At 40.0% G+C, this 19,206-nt stretch overlaps 2 protein-coding genes across 2 annotated transcripts; one reads left to right on the top strand and one right to left on the bottom strand.

The window, feature by feature from the left end:
* Positions 1-59: 59 nt before the first annotated feature.
* On the bottom strand, positions 60-14,945 carry ddx6 (DEAD (Asp-Glu-Ala-Asp) box helicase 6). The gene is made up of 14 exons (XM_034096792.1): positions 14,839-14,945; positions 13,484-14,070; positions 13,330-13,393; positions 12,476-12,580; positions 10,475-10,604; positions 9,959-10,105; positions 9,147-9,241; positions 8,906-9,028; positions 8,651-8,779; positions 8,333-8,449; positions 7,780-7,843; positions 6,772-6,873; positions 6,494-6,673; positions 60-3,187 (listed from the first exon to the last, which is right to left on the bottom strand). The coding sequence occupies exons 2-13, from the start codon at positions 13,675-13,677 to the stop codon at positions 6,498-6,500; spliced, it is 1,446 nt and encodes a 481-aa protein (XP_033952683.1). The 5' UTR covers positions 13,678-14,070; positions 14,839-14,945; the 3' UTR covers positions 60-3,187; positions 6,494-6,497.
* Positions 14,946-16,266: 1,321 nt separating this feature from the next.
* Positions 16,267-19,141, top strand: cxcr5 (chemokine (C-X-C motif) receptor 5). Its single transcript, XM_034097873.2, has 2 exons — positions 16,267-16,461; positions 17,941-19,141. Exons 1-2 carry the CDS (start codon positions 16,432-16,434, stop codon positions 19,009-19,011), a joined length of 1,101 nt encoding a protein of 366 aa, XP_033953764.1. The 5' UTR covers positions 16,267-16,431; the 3' UTR covers positions 19,012-19,141.
* The last annotated feature ends 65 nt before the right edge of the window (positions 19,142-19,206 follow it).

The raw sequence follows: 19,206 nt of genomic DNA, 5'->3' as shown, positions 1-19,206 counted from the left end.
CACCTGGCTGAGAGAGCGACGGGACACTGCAGTGCTCCAAGGAAAACACAACCACAAGATACCTTTCAGTGAGCTTTATTTTCAACATAACTTTCAATTGTTTCCAACAATATTGATAACATCCTTTTTAAACTCAAGTCCATTTTAAAATGCTTCACTGAAAAGAAAACGTTCCAATTGAATAACGACCAAATTTCCATCAAATAAAAGAAAAAAATATTAACGCAGGCTTTAAATTCTTCACTTAAATTTGGAGATTTTTGTTTTAAGTAAGGTTAACTCTACTTCTTGAACGTTTCAGTTGAAAGAAAATACAAAAATCCAAATTTAAGGGCAACTTTTTCAAAACGTTTTTAACTCTGGATCTTAAGATCATATCTCGTTTTGTGTACGGCCCAAAGCCCCTCCCTCCCCAATTTGTTTTACTGATGCATCAGTTTGAAATCAGTCCTCTCATTTTCTCTAAAAATAAGTGCTGGGTTGGCCAAAATGTACACAAAGTGTGTTTTTTGTAAATTTGTTGGGAATCTCAAAAGAGGATAAAACTGTGCATCAGGGCAGCAAGAGCTCAAATTTAAACCACCCCACAAATTTAAAACAATTCCTTAAAGAATGAGACAATTTAGTTACAGAAAACTATCAAATTGAGGCGCCCGATCTGGGGCGAGATGCTCTTGTCTCAGTCTTTAAGGTTCTCAGAGTGGCAGCCACTGGCAGTAATGCAGCATCCAATCAAAAAGTAGCAATACACTAAATCTTGAAGAATTACCAAGTTACGCCCTGGAGGCGTTTGCTTTGCCGTTACTGCCGGTGGGCCACAGAGAGACAGGCAGCTGCCAAACGCCTGCGCAGTTAGATCCCGGTTCTCTCAACGAATGCTTCATTTCGAATATTTTTTTAACAGCACCCACCCCCCGCCCCCAACCCGAAACAGCCAAATTAGATGTGCATGTATTTAAGGGACGGCAACGCTGAGAGAACAGGGATCAGTCCTAACCAATGAGAAATAAAAAGGGAATTTTAAACTGAACATCGTCACACTGGTACATTTTAAAAGAGCTTAAATTAAATGTGCAATACTACTTCTCATTGATTAGAACAGTTGGAAAGCATCTCACCATAACAAGGGGAACCCAGTTTGCAAACAGGTGTCCAGATGATCTTAATGCAAAGTAGGTTATGCTGCATAAAAACAAACTGTAACCTAAAGCCCAAATGTCAAAGCAATAGAGAAATAAGCCATAACTCGGCAGTCTGAGGTGCCCAGGGGTTTTCTTTCTTTAAACAAGCAGTCCGACTAACAGTCAAATGTAATTCTTCTTGCCCATTCCCCTTTGTTCTGCACCACTGTTCCCATTTGGGCATGATGGGCTTTAAAAGCGGTGCCGTCAGTGTATTTCCTGACCGTCTCTCTGTGCGCTAAGTGCAGCTCAACCTGCTCCGGTTGTTTAACGAGGCTTCTTTTCTTTTTATAAAGCCAGCTAACTTGCGATGCACAGATATTACATTTCTGCTACATTTTAGTCAGATAGTTTGTTTTGATGCATTAGGCTAACATTCGTCAAAAAGGGGAAATTAATCCACGGCTCCCTGCTCAACGTGTGTGAAGCAATGCAGCCGTGCATGAAGAGCACAGATCAACGTAACAGATAATACCTCCCCAGAAAACGTATTCTGTTCAAATTCAGCTGCCTTGCAGCGAGTAGTACTACTACTACATGATAGAATATTATTCTCTTCCAATAACAACTCTCTATAACTGCAGATCTTCATAGTGTGCTTGAGAGTTTGTTTCACAAGTTAAGGCTGAGGACAAACAAATAATTCATTACTCGAATGCTCAACTAAGCCATCCGTCTAGACCAAACTCTTGTTAATACTGGTAGCAGGAGAAAAAGGGCGACAATTTAAACAATCTCATTTTAAGTGCTTTGAACAATTGCACTCTCCTTCAAATGTTGAGGCGCTACAAAGATTATCAGTGATGAACTCTGCCTCCTGAAACATTCCATGCACAAGGTCATTTCAATGTTTTAGATTCTAATAAATTCTGCACTTTCTAAAATTATAAATAAATTCACAGGCCAACATTGCAGATCAAACAAACCGGCAGTAAAAAGGAAACGGTCTCCAGTGCTAACAAGAGAGAAAGGGGGAGGAAAAGAAAAAAGCTCTTCAGTTTGTAGCCAGCCTTTTGAACTCGTTTTAAAACAATCTTAAAATGAAGGTATATACACAAGGAGTAAAGTGCAGCCAACATGTTCGCTGCACGTCTCATAGAATTAAGTATGGCCATCCATAGGAAGGTGAAACACAGGGCAAAGAAAAAACAAAAACCAAAAGCGTTCCCTACGATTAAACTCCGCTGAAACAGGAATCCTCATGACTCGTGGTGTTGAGAGGCTGCTCATTCATTTTTAGTGTTCTGACGCTGAAGACGGAGGAAAGGCTCTGGGTCTTTTAGAAGCACAAGCTCCTTCCAAGTGACCGGACAAGTCTGGCTGTCTCTTGGGAAACATCCAGCATCTCTGTCCATGGAACATCCAAGTGTGTCCTCATTTATCAGCCAGACTCAGGTGCAGCCAAGCCAGCTAAAAGATAAATCCGACCGGCTTCCCTCCCACATATCTCCATTCCTTGCAAACGTATGACCCAACCAAAAAACAGTTATGATTTCACCTATGTGTAAATTAGTGTAGCCATTTCTCAATTAGGTGACCGTGAGTGTGTGGCATGAAGTGATCAAGATGAAGGATAATGAGGGGTTATTACTTTAGAACGAGTTGAACTGCTTGTTAAGGCACTTGATACAAATTGGTTAAAACTTTCAAAATAAAACGTGGAGAATGGAGGGTGTCGTATAGCGGTCTGTTGGTGCTGGCTTTGTGTCATTGGTGGATATGAATCTTCACGATGTGCATTGATATATTTTTTCTCTCGACTTGGTCCCATGCTTTCCTCCCGGTGCTCGTGTCTTCAGGGCGGAGCAGCTCTGAGCCCTATCAAAAAGGCAAATGAGTTCTTCCGAAACGCGTCCATCAAAATACACATTCCTCATGGTGGCATCCAAAAAAGGAAGACAGACAGAAACTGTACATAAAAAAACTAAAACAAGAGAACTCCAAGACGGGGGACAGGGGGGGGTGAAAAAAAAAAGATACAAAAGGGGAATGGAGGATGGACTGATCTGAAAAGAAAGAAGAGTGGATTAAGGTTAGTTACTTTAATATCTAAAACATGTTTAAATGATTCAGCATGCAGGAATGAAAAGATGGCATTACAGTTATCCGCACAAATGGGGGGGGGGGGGGGGGGGGGGAGAAACTCTCTCTGGAGGGGACAGGGATTTACAACACTCTACAGGAGAGGGGAAACCCACAAACTTATAATAGGGCCCCTTTTCACAATTATGTCTTGTGATCGTTCTTGACTTTTTTTTAACAGTTTGTGAATGAAGTGAAACCAAAATATGCCATTTCTATTTTCTAGATTAACTTGAAAAGACTTCTTGAAAAGGACTCATGTGCCTCCTGCAGATGCTAGAGATGCAGTGACCGGCTGAAGGACACTTCAGCTCAGACGCCTTGTGGAACACGGGGCTTCAACAAAATAAAGTTCAATAAACTGCAGCCATATCAGAGCACAGTAAGAATTGCTCATGTTCCTACGTCTTCTCACAGCAGGAAACACCATCAGGGTAATAACCGTAATAATGCTTCATGTATCTTTAGTTGTGCCTTTGAGTTATATGAATGACCCGGCATGCCCAGTAGCAGAACACTAGCACAGCAAATTGTAATGCGACCCATTTTTCAGTCTAATAAGAAGATCTATTTTCTTGGCCGGTATGTTCAAATGGATGCATTGCATCAATAACACAGAAACGGGAACAGAAGAGCAGCTGAATGATCCTGAAAGAGTAACTATGTGTTGTGTGTATTGTAGGGATGTGCATCTCCATCACTGAGGCCGATGTGATGTGCATCTTGATACGATACATTAACGATACATTTGAAACACCTGGCGATGCGATACCAGGGTATATGCAGGAATCCTGAAATCAAATTTAATACCTTTTAAGACCTTTTTTAAGACCCTTTCCATACATTTTAAGACCTCATCGCAACTTCGAGTTCGAACCGGTTACTTTGGCGACACACTTTACCTCACATTTACTATATTGATTGTAAGATAGCACAACTAAACAGAGTGCAGACAGACTACTGAAGCCTCCTCTCCACATGAACTTCAACCTCTCTGTGAAGGTCAGGTTTAATGCAGTATGCTGCTTTGTTGCTTCTGTACTCTGTGCTCTTTCATTCCAGTAGAACTCATCAGAAACCATTATTTTACCAATAAACAAAACAATTGACAAAACTTTGAACTATGAAATATATTAAACTTTGGTGAGCTTCAGCGGGGTAATGCCATATAGGAGCTCCCTCACAAATACCCAGGGGTTAAATTGGGCTGGGGCTGTCCGGGGCTAAGCCCGGCACATAGGACGATGCTCTGACGTCATCCCCCTCACACATTTGTCATATGTTTAAAAAAAACAATATATATGTTAAGACTTTTCTCGTTCTTAATATAGACTATATTTAGGGTCGATATGTGTTGACCTTACTTTAAAATAGCAGATCTCTGTGACCGGATATAGTTTGGCTTAGACCCCGGCCCCACGAGGACGCATACAGTAAAACGCAAACGCAAAAAAGTCTTCTGTTCACACGCATTCGATTCATTAACGTGTCCGTTCACACTAGACTGCTGGAAACGCTGTAGTACATATGCCAGGCCTGTAAGTGGCGCTGCTGCCGCCACAAAATACACCAAAAGCAACGAAGAAGACCCCGGAGCATGGTTGTCATGGTTGCCCTTCTGTTTATTCTCCGCGGTGGACGGCGTGTTCTCCTGCTGTATATCTCTCAGGTAGTCCACCAGCAGATAAACCCCCCCCCACCCCAGAGCGGAGCAAGGCAACGAAACTTAAAATAAGAAGCAGCATTTTATGGCACGCTATGCATGGGGCCAACTTGAGGGGGTTTCCCGACATGTTGTTTCAGTAAATTAAAGGGTGTTTCATATTGTCGTTGCTGTGGACCTTCTTAATACCTTGGAAAATGCCGTTTAATACTTTTTAATAGCCTTAATTTTCGCTAAATTGATTTATCAACTTTTAATACTTTTTAAGACCCCGCGGACACCCTGGATACGATACACCGCTGTTGCGATACAGTTCGATACGATTTGATTAAACATTATGCGATTCGGTGCGATAAGATGCGATTCAACACTATGCAAAAATAATGATACTTCAATATGGTACGACAGAGGATTTTTGTTTTATTCCTTATAATCATACATTAACAAAAAAGTGCTTTACATATTTGGTACTGCACATCCCATCATGCCGTTTATCTTTTTACCTTTAAAAGCTCTCCAGAGTACAGTACACTTGTATAACACCTCACAGTTAAACAATGTACGGATGCATTGCTCATGAGTGCAAATAACAGCTACCATGGTGCAATGCCCATACAGCTGCCAGCCTGATGTGCTTAACACTCATCCATAGGCTAACTCACCAGTGAGCAGAAAGCAGTGGGTTCTATAGGAACAATAAAGAATACAAATAACCTTTCACAAACAGGTATTTCATAACAGCTTACAGTAAGGAAGACATTTAAATTATTATTGGCCGTCACAGGCTGCTGTAAACTAAACACCACTCTGACAGAACACCTCACTGAGTGATTTAACTCATGTCTAACTTTCAGGTTTCTCTTTTCAGCCGCAGACCCCATGTCGCCTCTTTATGTGCGTCGCTAAGCTCCTCGTACTACTTGTGTACTTTAAAGCGGCTCGGCATCGTTAACAATTTGCGAGCGATTTTTCAAGTTGAGTATATAGTGCCGCGCACATATACCATCAGGACGTTACTGATGGGGTGCGGCTGCGGAGCGATACTCTGTGTATGCAAGCCCGCATCTATGTATCATGGCTGTAGACCTGTTAAGTAATAAAGACACCTCATACAAAGGTCTACAGATACCTTATTACTCTCCATGACCTGCGGTCAACTATATAGCATAAAGGACTATTACACCGTCTTTCTTGAACAATCCGAAGTGTTGCCAAACGTTTCATTTGTAGGTATTTTTCGGTGCGCTGCGTTTCTCTTTCTCCTCAACTTCCGTGTGTGTTGATAACTGAGACTCTCGGCCTCGGGCGAAGCAAATATCCAAATCAAAGATCGTCTCTGCTGAGCGTTGACAAGATGAGGGGATTTTATATGAATGAATCGTTTTTTACCGAGGCAAAGACGCTACGCAATCGATGCATCGAGAGTTCAACCCGGTTCAACCCAAACTGTAGCCGATGTGCACTCTTTCAACCGGTGCACTCGCATCTTGAACGTTTATGCCGGTGCACCGATGCGAATCGGTGAATCTTAACATCTCTAGTGTATTGGCCTCGTGTCTGTACTCACTGGCTCATGGCTTGATTTCTTCGCCACTATCGCTGTGGTACTCTGCCACGTATAAGCTCTTGTCGATGATGCCGGGGATGGGCTTGATCTCTGTTCCGAGCTGCTCCTCGATCCCCTTCAGGTTGAAGCGGTCATCGTAGGTGATGAGGTTGATGGCCAGACCCAAGTGTCCAAATCGGCCTGGAGATTAAGAATGTGACGGTTTCAGTCGTTATTCTCAGCTACAGCAATCACGATTTGTACAAGAGGGAAACAACACGACCCGTATTGGCTCTTACCAGATCTGCCGATGCGATGAAGGTACGTTTCTCCCAGCTTGGGAAAGTCGAAATTGATCACAACATTCACAGCTTGAATGTCAATTCCTCTTGTGAAGAGGTCTGGAGGAAACAAAGAAAGCAGGCAAACCTATATGAACACCATTATACATCTGAAGCAATATGTTAAGAATGTGCATAACAGCCAGTTCAATTATATTTTAACCCGTATGACTCGGCTGGAATTCAAAAGATGAAAACAATAATGGTGTTCCGATTAGCACAAAAATAGCAACCGAAAAACGTGGAAGCAACTCATTTCAAGCCAACATGTCACAACAAAATAATATGTACGAATGTGTCACCACAATAACACAGTTTCCCTTTCGTTTCTTTTCAGTCTCGCTGGAGCAAAACCTCCCATTACCCAGGCTAACGGCACACTCCAAACTGTCCTTCCACAGGCACCTTGGGCTCTCTGTGTCAGCCTTAGCAGTTTTCATGCTGGAAACTCATCAAAATGGTTCCATTCTTTCATGATCAGGTGGATCATTCCAGAAAAAAGGTTTTCGAACTACAGGAGGTTTTAATTCTGAAACATTGTTCTGCTATGGCTGTATAGGAATTTGGAACAGCAGCTTGTTTTCAGTATGATGCATCCTTCTGGTAAACCCTGTGAGCCAAACAGCTGTTCATGTCCTCATTCACACATGCAAAACAATAATTATGGATGACATGTTCTAAAAAGTACATTTTTGCAAGGGAGGTTGTGCTCAGCTGTAGCTTGCTAGATTAGCCTGGTGAATCACACTCGATTGAGAACAATGTGTCTAGCTGTACGCAGATGTTTACCTGAAGTCCATGTCACAGTAAGCCATACAAATTGCATTACATTTTAACTAAGCACTTCCCAAACCCTCCAACCTTTTTTTGTACAAAGATGCTCTAAAGCTGCTTGTTGAAAGTAAACCGCTTCATTATTTTTACAGTTCAACTTGAACATTTGTAGCACATGGCTCGCCCACTTACCAGTGCAGACAAGATTCCGGCAGAGGCCGTTTCTGAAGTCGTGGAACACACGGTTGCGATGCTCCTGGAGAGCAGAAAAGACATGTCCAGTAAGCCTCACATGTGGTGGGTCTGCAGTGCAACACTTTCATGTTTTTGTGGCGTATTAGCACCACGTTAGCTCGGTTGTGAACGTCTGTAAACCTTTTCTAAAGTACAAGCTGCCAAACTAGGATGTTATGTGAATCCATTCAAATGTAATAAAAGTCAACCTGAAAGAGTAGAAGACAAATAACAAGGCAGCACAGTCGAAACGCTGTGGTTTGTCGTGCATGTTGTTCAGTTACCCAGTTGTGAACAGGACTGTTTCTCAGAGCTAGCAGTGGCAGCAACGCTCCAAAAATAGAGCATTCACATCAAGTCGAGGGACATGCATGTCTACACGATGCGCCACTTTATTGCACGCCAAAAGTTAAAGCAGCAGCTGTCCTGGCATGCACCCATCGCCACCTGTGTGTATTTTGGTCTTAAAGCTGGTGGTGCTGGTATTTCTGAGGCAGTGCTTTGAGCTGACCTGTCTCATCTTGGCATGAATGTAGAAACATGAATAGCCGAGCTGGGAGATCTTCTTGGCAAGGAGCTCTACTCGCTGAGAGGAGTTGCAGAAGATTATAGACTGGTTGATCTGGAGCTGCACATTCAAAGAAAAAACAGCAGTGAATCCAGGTGTAGTCAATGTTAATTCAATATGTGTATGAAATGAAAATCAGAAACATGTCCAAATGATGCATTATTTATGACGACAGTTTTTATTACAAGCCTGCAGTCAAGATGGCCTTTTACATCCGTTTTAATAACAGCTTGAGTTTATACAAAGAAAAAGGACACGTACCCTGGAGAACAAGGTGTTAAGGCAATGGACCTTTTGCCTTTCAGTTACATAAGCATAATACTGAGTCACACCCTTCAGTGTAAGCTCCTCCATCAGGTTGATCTCATAGGGTTTCTGCAAGTGTGCGTTCTACAAAGCAGGGGGAGACAGGAGCCGTTACAATCAGGTTGTGCCGCAGATTATGTAGGCTGATTTGCGCTGAGCAATAAGAAATGATAAAGACAAGTTCTCGGATCAAACCGGAGAAATATGTACCATAAACTTCTGCACGCTGAGAGGAAAGGTAGCAGAGTAAAGCAGGATCTGCCTCTGTTTGGCCAGGAAGCCCAGCATCTCCTCCATCATGGACACAAAGTCCTGAGACAGGAGTTTGTCAGCCTGTAGAGCAGAGGAGCATGGGAGATGGAGAAGGGCAAGTTGATATCAGTCTATCGGTGCAGAATGCACCGTAAAGTCACTGGTAAATGGAGAACAATAAATAAACAATTCAACTCACTTCATCCAGAACGACCATGTGCACTTGATTGACTTTGGCCACTCCTTTCTTGATGAGGTCCAAAATCCTCCCAGGAGTAGCAATGACCACATGTACTGTAAAATAAATAGAACATTTGGAAAACAAATTAAATAAATATAGCAGACACACGGGGCTTAAACTAAAGACAGACAGTGATGAGTTGGCTGAGGATTTTAAATAAGTATAGCTAAAAAACTAATTGATACGTCATGTCAATCGCACTGGCAATATTCAGCCATGTGTGACTGCAGTATAGAAAGCTGTATCTAATTCTGAGGAATATCTACAAATATTTGGCAATATTCACTCTTGATTGGCTGCCAAAGATCAATCGTCTTCCAATCAAACATCAACCAAAAATATTTAAAAAACACACCACAGTGAAACACGTCCTGATAACAGGGTTCATCTGTTTATGTGGCGAGTAAGTACAAAGATGATTGCCTTTAGAGATACTCAGATTGAAAATATCCAACCAGAGGATAGGGACTCTTTACTGTCTGCGTTAGATACTGACAGAATCAGATCAGACTTTCCACACTCAAGACTAAATACAAGACTGACATGCAACAACTTGAACTCAAAATATAAATCCACCTAAAGATATGCCCAATTTGATGTTGCCATTTTTATTTTCAACAGAACAGATTGGGGTTTCGATGTGCTTGTATTTAAATAGTATGTAACAAAACTTATTTTAGATATTAACACAGTAATTGGCATGAACCCAAACAAAGCAACAACATATGTAAACATCAATGGCACGGTGCATGTGTATCAATTGTGCTTACCCGTTTCATCAAGTCTCATGATGTCGTCACGGAGGTTGGTTCCACCTGTGGTCGCCATTACCTTCACTCCACCCATGTGTTTGCTGACCTGGATACTTATTTGGCTAACTTGCAGAGCCAGTTCTCTGGTGGGTACTATGACCATAGCTGGAATAAAAGCAGAAAACAATCTTGTGAGAAAAGTACTCGCACATATTTTAATCATGAAAAAAGCTTTAAAACCATTAAGCTTCACAAAAACCTTGATTATAGTCTTTATTAAAGTTTGACAGAGGGTGATCATTTAATTATTATTTTTGAATATAATCATACAACTAGGTCAGACACTTTTCTTAATTATTGATACATCTTGAACAAATTCAATTTACTCATCAATCAAGTCAGAGAAGACTATTAAATATTCCCAATTGATAGAATAGAACTTCAGATTTTTGTTTGAACAATTATGAAAGACTTCGGCGAGAATAAAGAGTTCACTTTTTGACTTTAACTGTAGCAGAACATGAGCTGTGTCACCTTGTATGCAGTCCCTCTTCAGGTCAATGCGTTCAAGTAAGGGAATGAGGTAGGCTCCACTCTTCCCTGTGCCGTTCTTGGCTCTGGCCAAGATATCTCTTCCTGACAGTGCGATGGGAATGCTTTCCTCCTGAACAAGCAGAAATGACAGATTCATACACAGTTCTACACGTGTTGGTTGGTACAGTCATTGCATTGCCTGTTCTAACAATATATTACATTTAAACTGGATGGAAAGTAAAATAGTAACAGTACTGAGTAGGGGTGTAACGGTACACGTACCGAATCATTGCCTTCGGTTCGGTACACGTGTGTTCCGAATTAATATAACGTTAAACGTAAAAAATTTAGAACGTGAACAACTTTTTGGAAGTAATCTCAGGTGCTGCGTCGCAGCATTCAGAGTACTTTGCTCACATTGGGTTCAACGCGCCATAGAGCGAGCAAGTCATTTCATTGGACGAGAGGCATACTATGAGAGCTGGTCACAGGGATGCGTTCAAATGTAGTCAGTAATTTGAGGAACTGTCGAAATGGCGAACGCAGATAAAGTTGAGCTCGAAAATCCTCCAGCATCATTGAAGTCTCCGGTTTGGGAACATTTTGGTTTCGCAGTTACGTACAAGGACGACGGACAAAGACAGGTGGACCGAACCAAAGCTGTTGGTCGGCATTGTTCAACTAAAATTGGTTACGCGGCTGGCAATACATCAAACTTGCGCACTCTTGAAAAGGCATCACCCGAACGTGAATATCACCGGTACCAAAAGAAAAAAGACTGCAGTGCAAACCCAACTCCCGCTAGCATTTAGCCTCCACCACTCGCAGAAAGTTCAGACCGAGCCAACGCCATTACAAACGGCAAATATCCTTATGTTGCCATGTTAGCAAAGCGCTACCTGGCTGTATCGGCTACCTCTGTCCCTAGTGAGAGGGTGTTCTCCACAGCAGGAGACATTGTTAGTGCCAGCAGATCTGCCCTTTCGGCAAGCAATGTGGACAAGTACATTTTTCTTTAAAAAAACATGAAAATACAATGACAAGCAAGTCATTATGTCAAACTGGCTGCTTAGGTACTAGTACAGTACAAATACAGATTATTTCAGTTCATCAAAATGCTGCACCTTAATGTTTATTTTGTATTTATTTGAGTGAATATTCACAGTTTAATAATAATTAAAAACCCAAAACTAATAGTTTATGTTTTGTGAGTACTAGTACAGTAAAGTTCAAATACAGATTATTTCAGTTCATCGAAATGCTGCACCTTAATGTTTATTTTATTATATTTTGTATTTATTTGAGTGAATAGATTATTCACAGTTTAATAATAATAATAAAAAATTCTGCTGTACTGAAAACGTAACGAACCGTGACCTAAAAACCAACCGTTTATGAACCGTTACACCCCTAGTACTGAGGTATTGTTCTATTAATACCCCATGCAGGCTGCTCAGCAACACAAGTTAAACCCTCTTAGTGGGTCCATCTGAATAGGTCAGACGAGGAGAACTCCGGGGATCAAACTCATTAGAATAAATGGTCTGGGAACCATGAAAATACAAAATGTAATGGCATTTCAGCCATCACGATTTTAGTCTGGACCTAAGCAGTGGACTGAGAGTTAATGCCATGCCAAGTGTTTGCCTTAAAAAAGGCTTAACTCTTTGAATAAAGGCTTACTTTCTTATGTGCTGCTTCACCAGAGCCTGACTAAGCACCAAACCAAATTCTAAATCCACAGTATCCAGATTTTAAACAAATCCCCACCATTAGGATTACATTTGAAATTGAGACGCAGGAGTTATATCACAAAAAAACCCAATAATAAATAAAAGTATTTTGTACCCCTAATTAAGCAAAGGTATCAAAGACAATATTTTGTCAATATACTGAAATGACTAAGATGTTAAGGTGACAAAGCTTATAATAAAAAAGGCACGCCCTCCTTTAAACACAAACGCACCTTCTTGATTACATCTGAGTCTCGTCTCAATGTACCTGGATTGGAGAGGGCTTTTCCCAGCCCATCTCAAAGATTCCCATTAGCAGCTCCCTCTTTAGGCAGTAATCTTCAAACTCGTTGCCTTTCGTTGCAGTCACATCCTGCCATCATAAAAACAAGCAATAATTAGCATTTGGTTGAAAAGATTTAAACAGAAAGTTACTAAACTAATAAATTATGACCAGCTGATCATGAAAGGAGAGGTTTTTATTTCCCTAAATAAGTGCACTAAAGTGTTAACCAATTACAGAGATTCCCAATAGAAAAGGGCTCTTCAAATAAAAATCTATCATGGAAGCACTTGTAAACAAAGAATGTATAGAAACAAACATTGTGAAATAGTTTGTTTTCTTAAATCTAACCATGTTGTGAAAAAAAAGAAAGAAAACACCACTTTCAGATCATAAAGCCCAGACAGGTGGATTCAAGTGAAACACGTCAAACACCAACGCGAAAACTGCAACAACTTTAATAAGAGGAAGGCTTTAAGCATTAAAGTATGTTCAAATAAAAAAAGGACACAATATAAATATAAAGGCCCCCCAGATCTTAGTGGATAATGTCCGTTAAGGTATTACAGCTTATTTATGGTTAACAGAAAGTTAATACATGTATTGCTTATTTTTTTCATGTGAAATGTTGTAGCATTCGCACCAAAGTAATGGTATGTAAATAACATTATTATTAAATTAACATAGCCAAGTTTAGCAGGGTTTTCTAGCATGGCTGGCAAAAAAACAAACATTTGCTGACATTTTAATGAAAAATGTATAAATGAGACCTAACTGAGACGTGAGCTAACTAGAAACAACATGTCAAAAGCAAAACAGAAGAACTATGTTGTACAAACCGATGTTCTCATCCTCGTGTCTTTTGGGGGCAATTTCAAATTTTTCTTCCAGTCGTCTCCAAGCCTATGAAAGATAGTTATTTTTAGCATGAAACATAAGATTTGACAGCAATACCTTTGATAACATGCCATATATATATATTTCATCACTCACTTGATGACAGCGTTGGTGGTAGGGGCTGGTAGGGAATTGCCATTGTTGATTGTGCCTTTCATCTGATTGAGCTGCTGTTGAGGGCCTCCCACACCTCCACCTGGCGCTCCAGCAGTCTTCACTGAACCTCGGAGCTGTCCATTCTGGTTGGACAAGCCCAAAATCATTGGGTTCTCTGTCCTGGCCGTATTCATGTTTGCTATGCTTTCTTCTTCCAGTAGCAATGAGGTATCTATCAGTCTCTAGATGCAGCGAATCCGCTCTGCTGGGACCACTCAATACTTAAGATTGTCCTTCCCTCTTGAGACTTCAATAATTATCCAAATGTAAATTGTTCAAATCGTGTTTGTCTCAGCAGGTTTCTCAACAGTACTGCCGTGTGTGGGACGTCAAGTGTAAAAAATAACAAATTCCTCTTCTTATTTTTTTAATTAGGATGTAGCATAGATGGAATTATCTGCCATTGCCATATGGAAAACCATACACCAGAAGGGCTGATCTAGCTTTCAAGTACTGGCAGACTCTTCAGCTAGCCATCTTGTTTAGCTTCACAGAGCCGCTGCGTCCTTTATCAGGTTTCTCCAACCCTGAAACATACGGGACAGAGAGTGTTCGAAACATCTTATCCGACAAAACAATTCCATGATGATAAGCGGCAAATTACAATATGCTGTATTTGGAGGGTATGGAGACATATCAAATCATTATTCAGCTGAATAACTGGCCGGCCTACATGTCAAAAGTTGACCGACACAGCGGTGATTCGTAATGTTATTTAGTTAACCTTTGCTTGCTTATATGAAAACAACATTGCATTTCGAGGTCAATCCCAACATTAGGTTAACTGTAAAGTAACCCCAACGCTGTCACCTGAAAGTCTTAAGAGGATAACAATCCGAATTGAATATCTGAACACCGACGAGGAGCAGTTTGTCTGTTAAATACAACCAACTAGATGCTAACGTTAGCCTTCTGCTAGCCGTGGACTTCTGGCTAACTAGCAAACGAAGCAGTAGCTTCGTGCTAATGTTTTGCTGGTTCGGTTGACGACGTTACAATACTGGATTCAGAGTATTGTATGTAACGGTCAGATTATTATAACACCATTCGAAATAACACTTGACACTCTTTCCAAAGAGTACTATTTGACAAAATGAGATGCCCACCATTTACTAATCTCAGTCAGGTAGTTAGCTCAGCCGACTCGTTTTCCGTGCTAGGTCGGCTAGCAAGCTAACAAACTGGTGAAATAACATTTACAGTAAACGCCAAATGTACAAGTCACCAAAACATAATGAGAAATAGGATAAAGAACCATGCAAAGGTAGGAATAGTTTAGATGTACATGCAGTTACCTTGGTTAGCTGAAATTACCGGTTCTCTATGCGGTGTTTGTAAGGTGTTCTCAATTTTTTAGCTGACTACGAAAGAGGCTTGTCAACTAACTGTCCAAGATGGCTTCCACTCGCTTTTGAACCCGCCCCCATCCACCTAATCAGCTGATTTAATTTATAATCAAGGATTTACCTATGGGGTGAGCTTCCATGATGATACTTTCAGACTAATTTAAATTACTAATGTACAAACACTCCACTGCATCCATCGAGCCAGAGCTTTTCTTGGTATTGTGTGCATCCATGTTCTTTTTCCTTCAAATTAATGTCAGCTACATCTTCTGTGTCATGGTTGATGCCACTTTCTAAGAAAAAAAATCACCCAAAATGTCAAATTGTAATAATTGTTAACATTACCCAATCTTACTCTGATAACTTGCTTGGATAGGGATTATGCCAAATACTTACACTAACATTATAGTGTCAAATGCACTTCCATATTACCAAAGCTTTATTGTGCATAATGTAGCCTACTCTATTTCATTTTTCAAGCTTAATAGGAGATTACATGTCAGGAGAAAAGGGCAAAAATAAATGTGTGGCAACCCCACCTCAACCCAAAATGGGATGATGTTTGTACATGTCATTGACCATATTATTTTTATTTATATTGTTTACAGACAAATAACTTGCCGGTATTTTTTTTACAGCCTGGCCTATATTCCACATCATACCATACTAGTTTAAATAGGCCACAATAAACATATTAACAAAAAAAAAAATGTCTACCAGGTAATTAGTTTAAATTCAAAAATGTCAATGTCAATAATTAGTTTATTTAGTGATTCACTTAATTACTAGTTGGTTTAGTTTTATAGTGGTTCTGCTGCTCTCAAAAAGTGGCAAGCTGTATTGAATTATGAATGGGACACATAAGAAACTGAGATCAGTATGGGACATTTACTCCATGTTCAGCACTTTAAAGCAATGTTTATTTAACTAGGCCTAACGGACTTCTCAAGAATGCCATGTTTACACTCACATACAGTACAGACTTATAATCTGACGTGTACACCCGGTCTGATCTACAGGCCATGGAGTAGTCAGGGGTTGAGGGCCTCCCTACAGGGTTCCAAAGTGGCTTTCTCCATCTGAATGTATAGCTACAGTAGTAAATAACACTTTCTGCTTTCAATCTAATCACTAATCTAATTATGGATAAATTGAGGCTATTATTTGAGATATAAGTAAAAAAAACATTTAACATTGATATCAAGGGCAAAGCTGAATGATGCATGTCTTCTCACACTTACTGCTAGGTTGGCTGGATGTTTATACACCATATGTGTTATAAGGTTATAGCCCAACATATGCAAATAAATCTGGTTCTGTATGATTGCCTCTTGTTGCTTGTTGAAAGCTAGGATATAGTGTAGGGTGTGGTTACTTGACATGCATTACTGCTCTTTCATGCTTACTATAGGAAGCCTCGTATTTAAAGCGTGACTATTTGCAATCTTTGTTTTTTAACAATCCCACAGCACTAAAAGGCATACAATCTCATTTAACTACGGCAGTGTACGAAATACATTAAGGTGACCAAAACTGACCAACATGGCAACAAACACCATTGCTGTTTATGAGGTAAGAAATGATTTCACATTTTTAAAGTGAATGGTAATTGATATCAAAATGTAAAGTATCTTATCCGCATCGAAGGTCACAATCTTAAATCTAATATAAGATATTAAAATAAAGCATGTGTGTATAATTTATATGCACTTAAAATAATGGGTGTCATCGTAAGCAACAGTCCAAGTCTTAGCTAAATGCAATGTAATGTAATTATGTGATTTAGTCTATTGTTAAATGTCTTTTTAACTACAAATGGACAACTTTCAGTATCCAGAATAACCTTTAATTGTCTGCTGCAGCATCTGACATTTAAAACATTATATTTAAACAACAAACATGTAGCTGCTTGATAAGTTCTACATGTATTTTGAATTGTCTTAACTTTGAGAAGCATATTTTATACGCTACAGTAGCATGAATTACTGAACATTAGAACTGCACCTGAACAGGCGGGTCCGTGCAAACTCCTTCTTTCCTGTTGACTCACTGCTCGAATAGACAAGGAAGAAATTCACTGTAATACATCATTTGGTATGTGTTTAACATAAAGGAGAGTGCCGGTGTACTTTTAAAAATGTTATGTTTTTTTATAAAAGCACTCATGTAGGAGGAAAAAATGATATGGTTAATCACACTAATGCAATTAAAAATAGAGATTATTTATGTTTTCAAATCAAAACCTGTGTGGTGATCCAAATTGCTTGTTATTTGAGTCAAATGTATAAGTATAATTATTTTAGATTAAATTACATTATAACATTTTGGTAAAACATGTTATATAAGAGCAAACTGTAGTCACTGTGTATTTTAGGCTCAGTAATAACATTGACAGTCATGGCAGCACTGATTCCATTTAAAATTGTATAATTTTGAAATGTAATGTTTTGTTTCTTCTTTTATGAGAAGGAAAACAAATGTATAAGTAAAGAATTATTCCCCTTTTTCTTTAATTCTGAAGTTACAGTAGCACAAAGAACATCCTGCTACTTAATTTCCTGCTATTACATTGAAATACTATTACATTCAAGGTGATGTGTTCAGAGTTGTATGTCAAACTTTGAATGTGTTCGTACAATATCACATTTTATCCATATTTTTCAGAATTCAGAAATTTGAATATAATTGAATATGTTTTTGCTTTTATTTTATTAGCTGGGATTTGTTTACCAGATATAACCCACATGGTTGTTACTTAAAGGGAACAAGTTATTGCATTTAATTTGTTAGTATACGTCCCAAATAATATGACTTAAACATTGCATTACCATGAAGAGGAAGTGAAAAAACCTGACCAATACTGTGTTTCCTGCCTAATCATTTGACTTAAAAACACGGAATGAAGAAAACCCAAATTAGCGCTATTAAAGCTTATGTAACGGTTCATTCACCCCAAACCAAATGAATGCAGTTGTTATTCCACAGCACACAAGGTGATTCTCCAACTGTGAAGTTATTATTAAAATAGCATTTCCTCTTTGTATTTTACAGCTGGGAGACAATGACAATTCTGAAAATTACACAGACTACGTTTACGACAACAAGCCCATGGTCTGTGATGATGATGATGGGATCGGCCTGCGGGTGTTTCATGCCGTTTTCCAACCCGTGCTGTACAGCCTGATCTTCCTGCTGGGTGTAGCAGGAAATGGCCTGATGATAACCATCCTCCTGCGACGTTGGCGCCGCCTGCGCATCACAGAGATCTACCTGCTGCACCTGGCCCTGTCTGACCTCATGCTCCTTCTCACATTACCCTTTGATATTGTTGAGAATGCTGCTGGCTGGCTGTTTGGGGAGTTTCTCTGCAGGCTGATGGGTCTGGTGCAAACCCTAAACCTCTACTGTGGGAGTTTCCTTCTGGCTTGCATTGGCTTTGATCGGTATTTGGCCATTGTTCATGCTATTCCCAGCATGCAAAGTCGACGTCCGAGAACTGTGCACCTGACATGCTTTTCATTGTGGCTGCTCTGTTTGGGGTTATCGATACCCAATGCTGCTTTTCTTTCTGTGGGGGGAAACAACACAAACACACCTATACTCTTCTGTTCCCATCATCTTCACCTTATCCATGCCCACAACTGGGTTTTGACTAAAAGAGTGTTAGATCATCTTTGCTTTTTCCTTCCTCTCGCTGTCATGAGCTATTGTTACACAGCAGTGGCAGTTACTTTGTGCAACAGTCAGAAAAGCAACGCAAAGCAAAGAGCAATTCGACTGGCTTTACTCGTCACGCTCGTCTTTTTCTTCTGTTGGCTACCATACAATATCACCTTGCTGATCACAACTTTGGGCGACCTGGAGGTTATCAAGTATGAAAACTGTACTTCTTATGACCTAGTTCAGCCGGTGCTTGATGTGACAAAAAGCATCGGCCTCTCACACTGTTGCCTGAACCCGTTCTTGTATGCCTTTGTTGGGGTGCGGTTTCGCAATGAGCTGATCAAGTTACTGTGTCAGATGGGCTGCAGCTGGGTTTGTCTTCCTTTCATGAGAGCTCAGGGTCACAGCCGACCATCCACTTCTGATGGAGGATTAACTAGCAGCAACATCCTCATCTAATCACCTCTGTGTCAGCTGTTACTAAAACAACTTCTGTTCTGCAGAATTTCATTTGTCATTATGTAAAATATCATCACATGTTCTGACAATATAGTACCCACTTTGTTTGTAATAAAAATGTTTTTTTTTACTCCGTCAAAAAAAAGAAAAGGTTATTGTTGTCCGGAATCGGTTTTAACTTTTACTACTGATATT

Source organism: Pseudochaenichthys georgianus, chromosome 13 (genome assembly GCF_902827115.2).
Source record: "Pseudochaenichthys georgianus chromosome 13, fPseGeo1.2, whole genome shotgun sequence".
Taxonomy (NCBI): domain Eukaryota; kingdom Metazoa; phylum Chordata; class Actinopteri; order Perciformes; family Channichthyidae; genus Pseudochaenichthys; species Pseudochaenichthys georgianus.
This window is presented reverse-complemented; position numbering and strand designations above follow the sequence as displayed.

What these genes read in the sequence shown, in the direction of transcription:
- cxcr5 (XM_034097873.2), top strand. Translation starts at nt 16,432, where the DNA reads ATGGCAACAAACACCATTGCTGTTTATGAG. An exon ending in ACACCATTGCTGTTTATGAG is followed by an intron (nt 16,462 to 17,940) that starts GTAAGAAATGAT and finishes TGTATTTTACAG; the next exon opens with CTGGGAGACAATGACAATTC.
- ddx6 (XM_034096792.1), bottom strand. Translation starts at nt 13,677, where the DNA reads ATGAATACGGCCAGGACAGAGAACCCAATGATTTTGGGCTTGTCCAAC. An exon ending in GAAGAGGGACTGCATACAAG is followed by an intron (nt 10,106 to 10,474) that starts GTGACACAGCTC and finishes CTTTTATTCCAG; the next exon opens with CTATGGTCATAGTACCCACC. An exon ending in CCGGAATCTTGTCTGCACTG is followed by an intron (nt 6,874 to 7,779) that starts GTAAGTGGGCGA and finishes TGTTTCCTCCAG; the next exon opens with ACCTCTTCACAAGAGGAATT.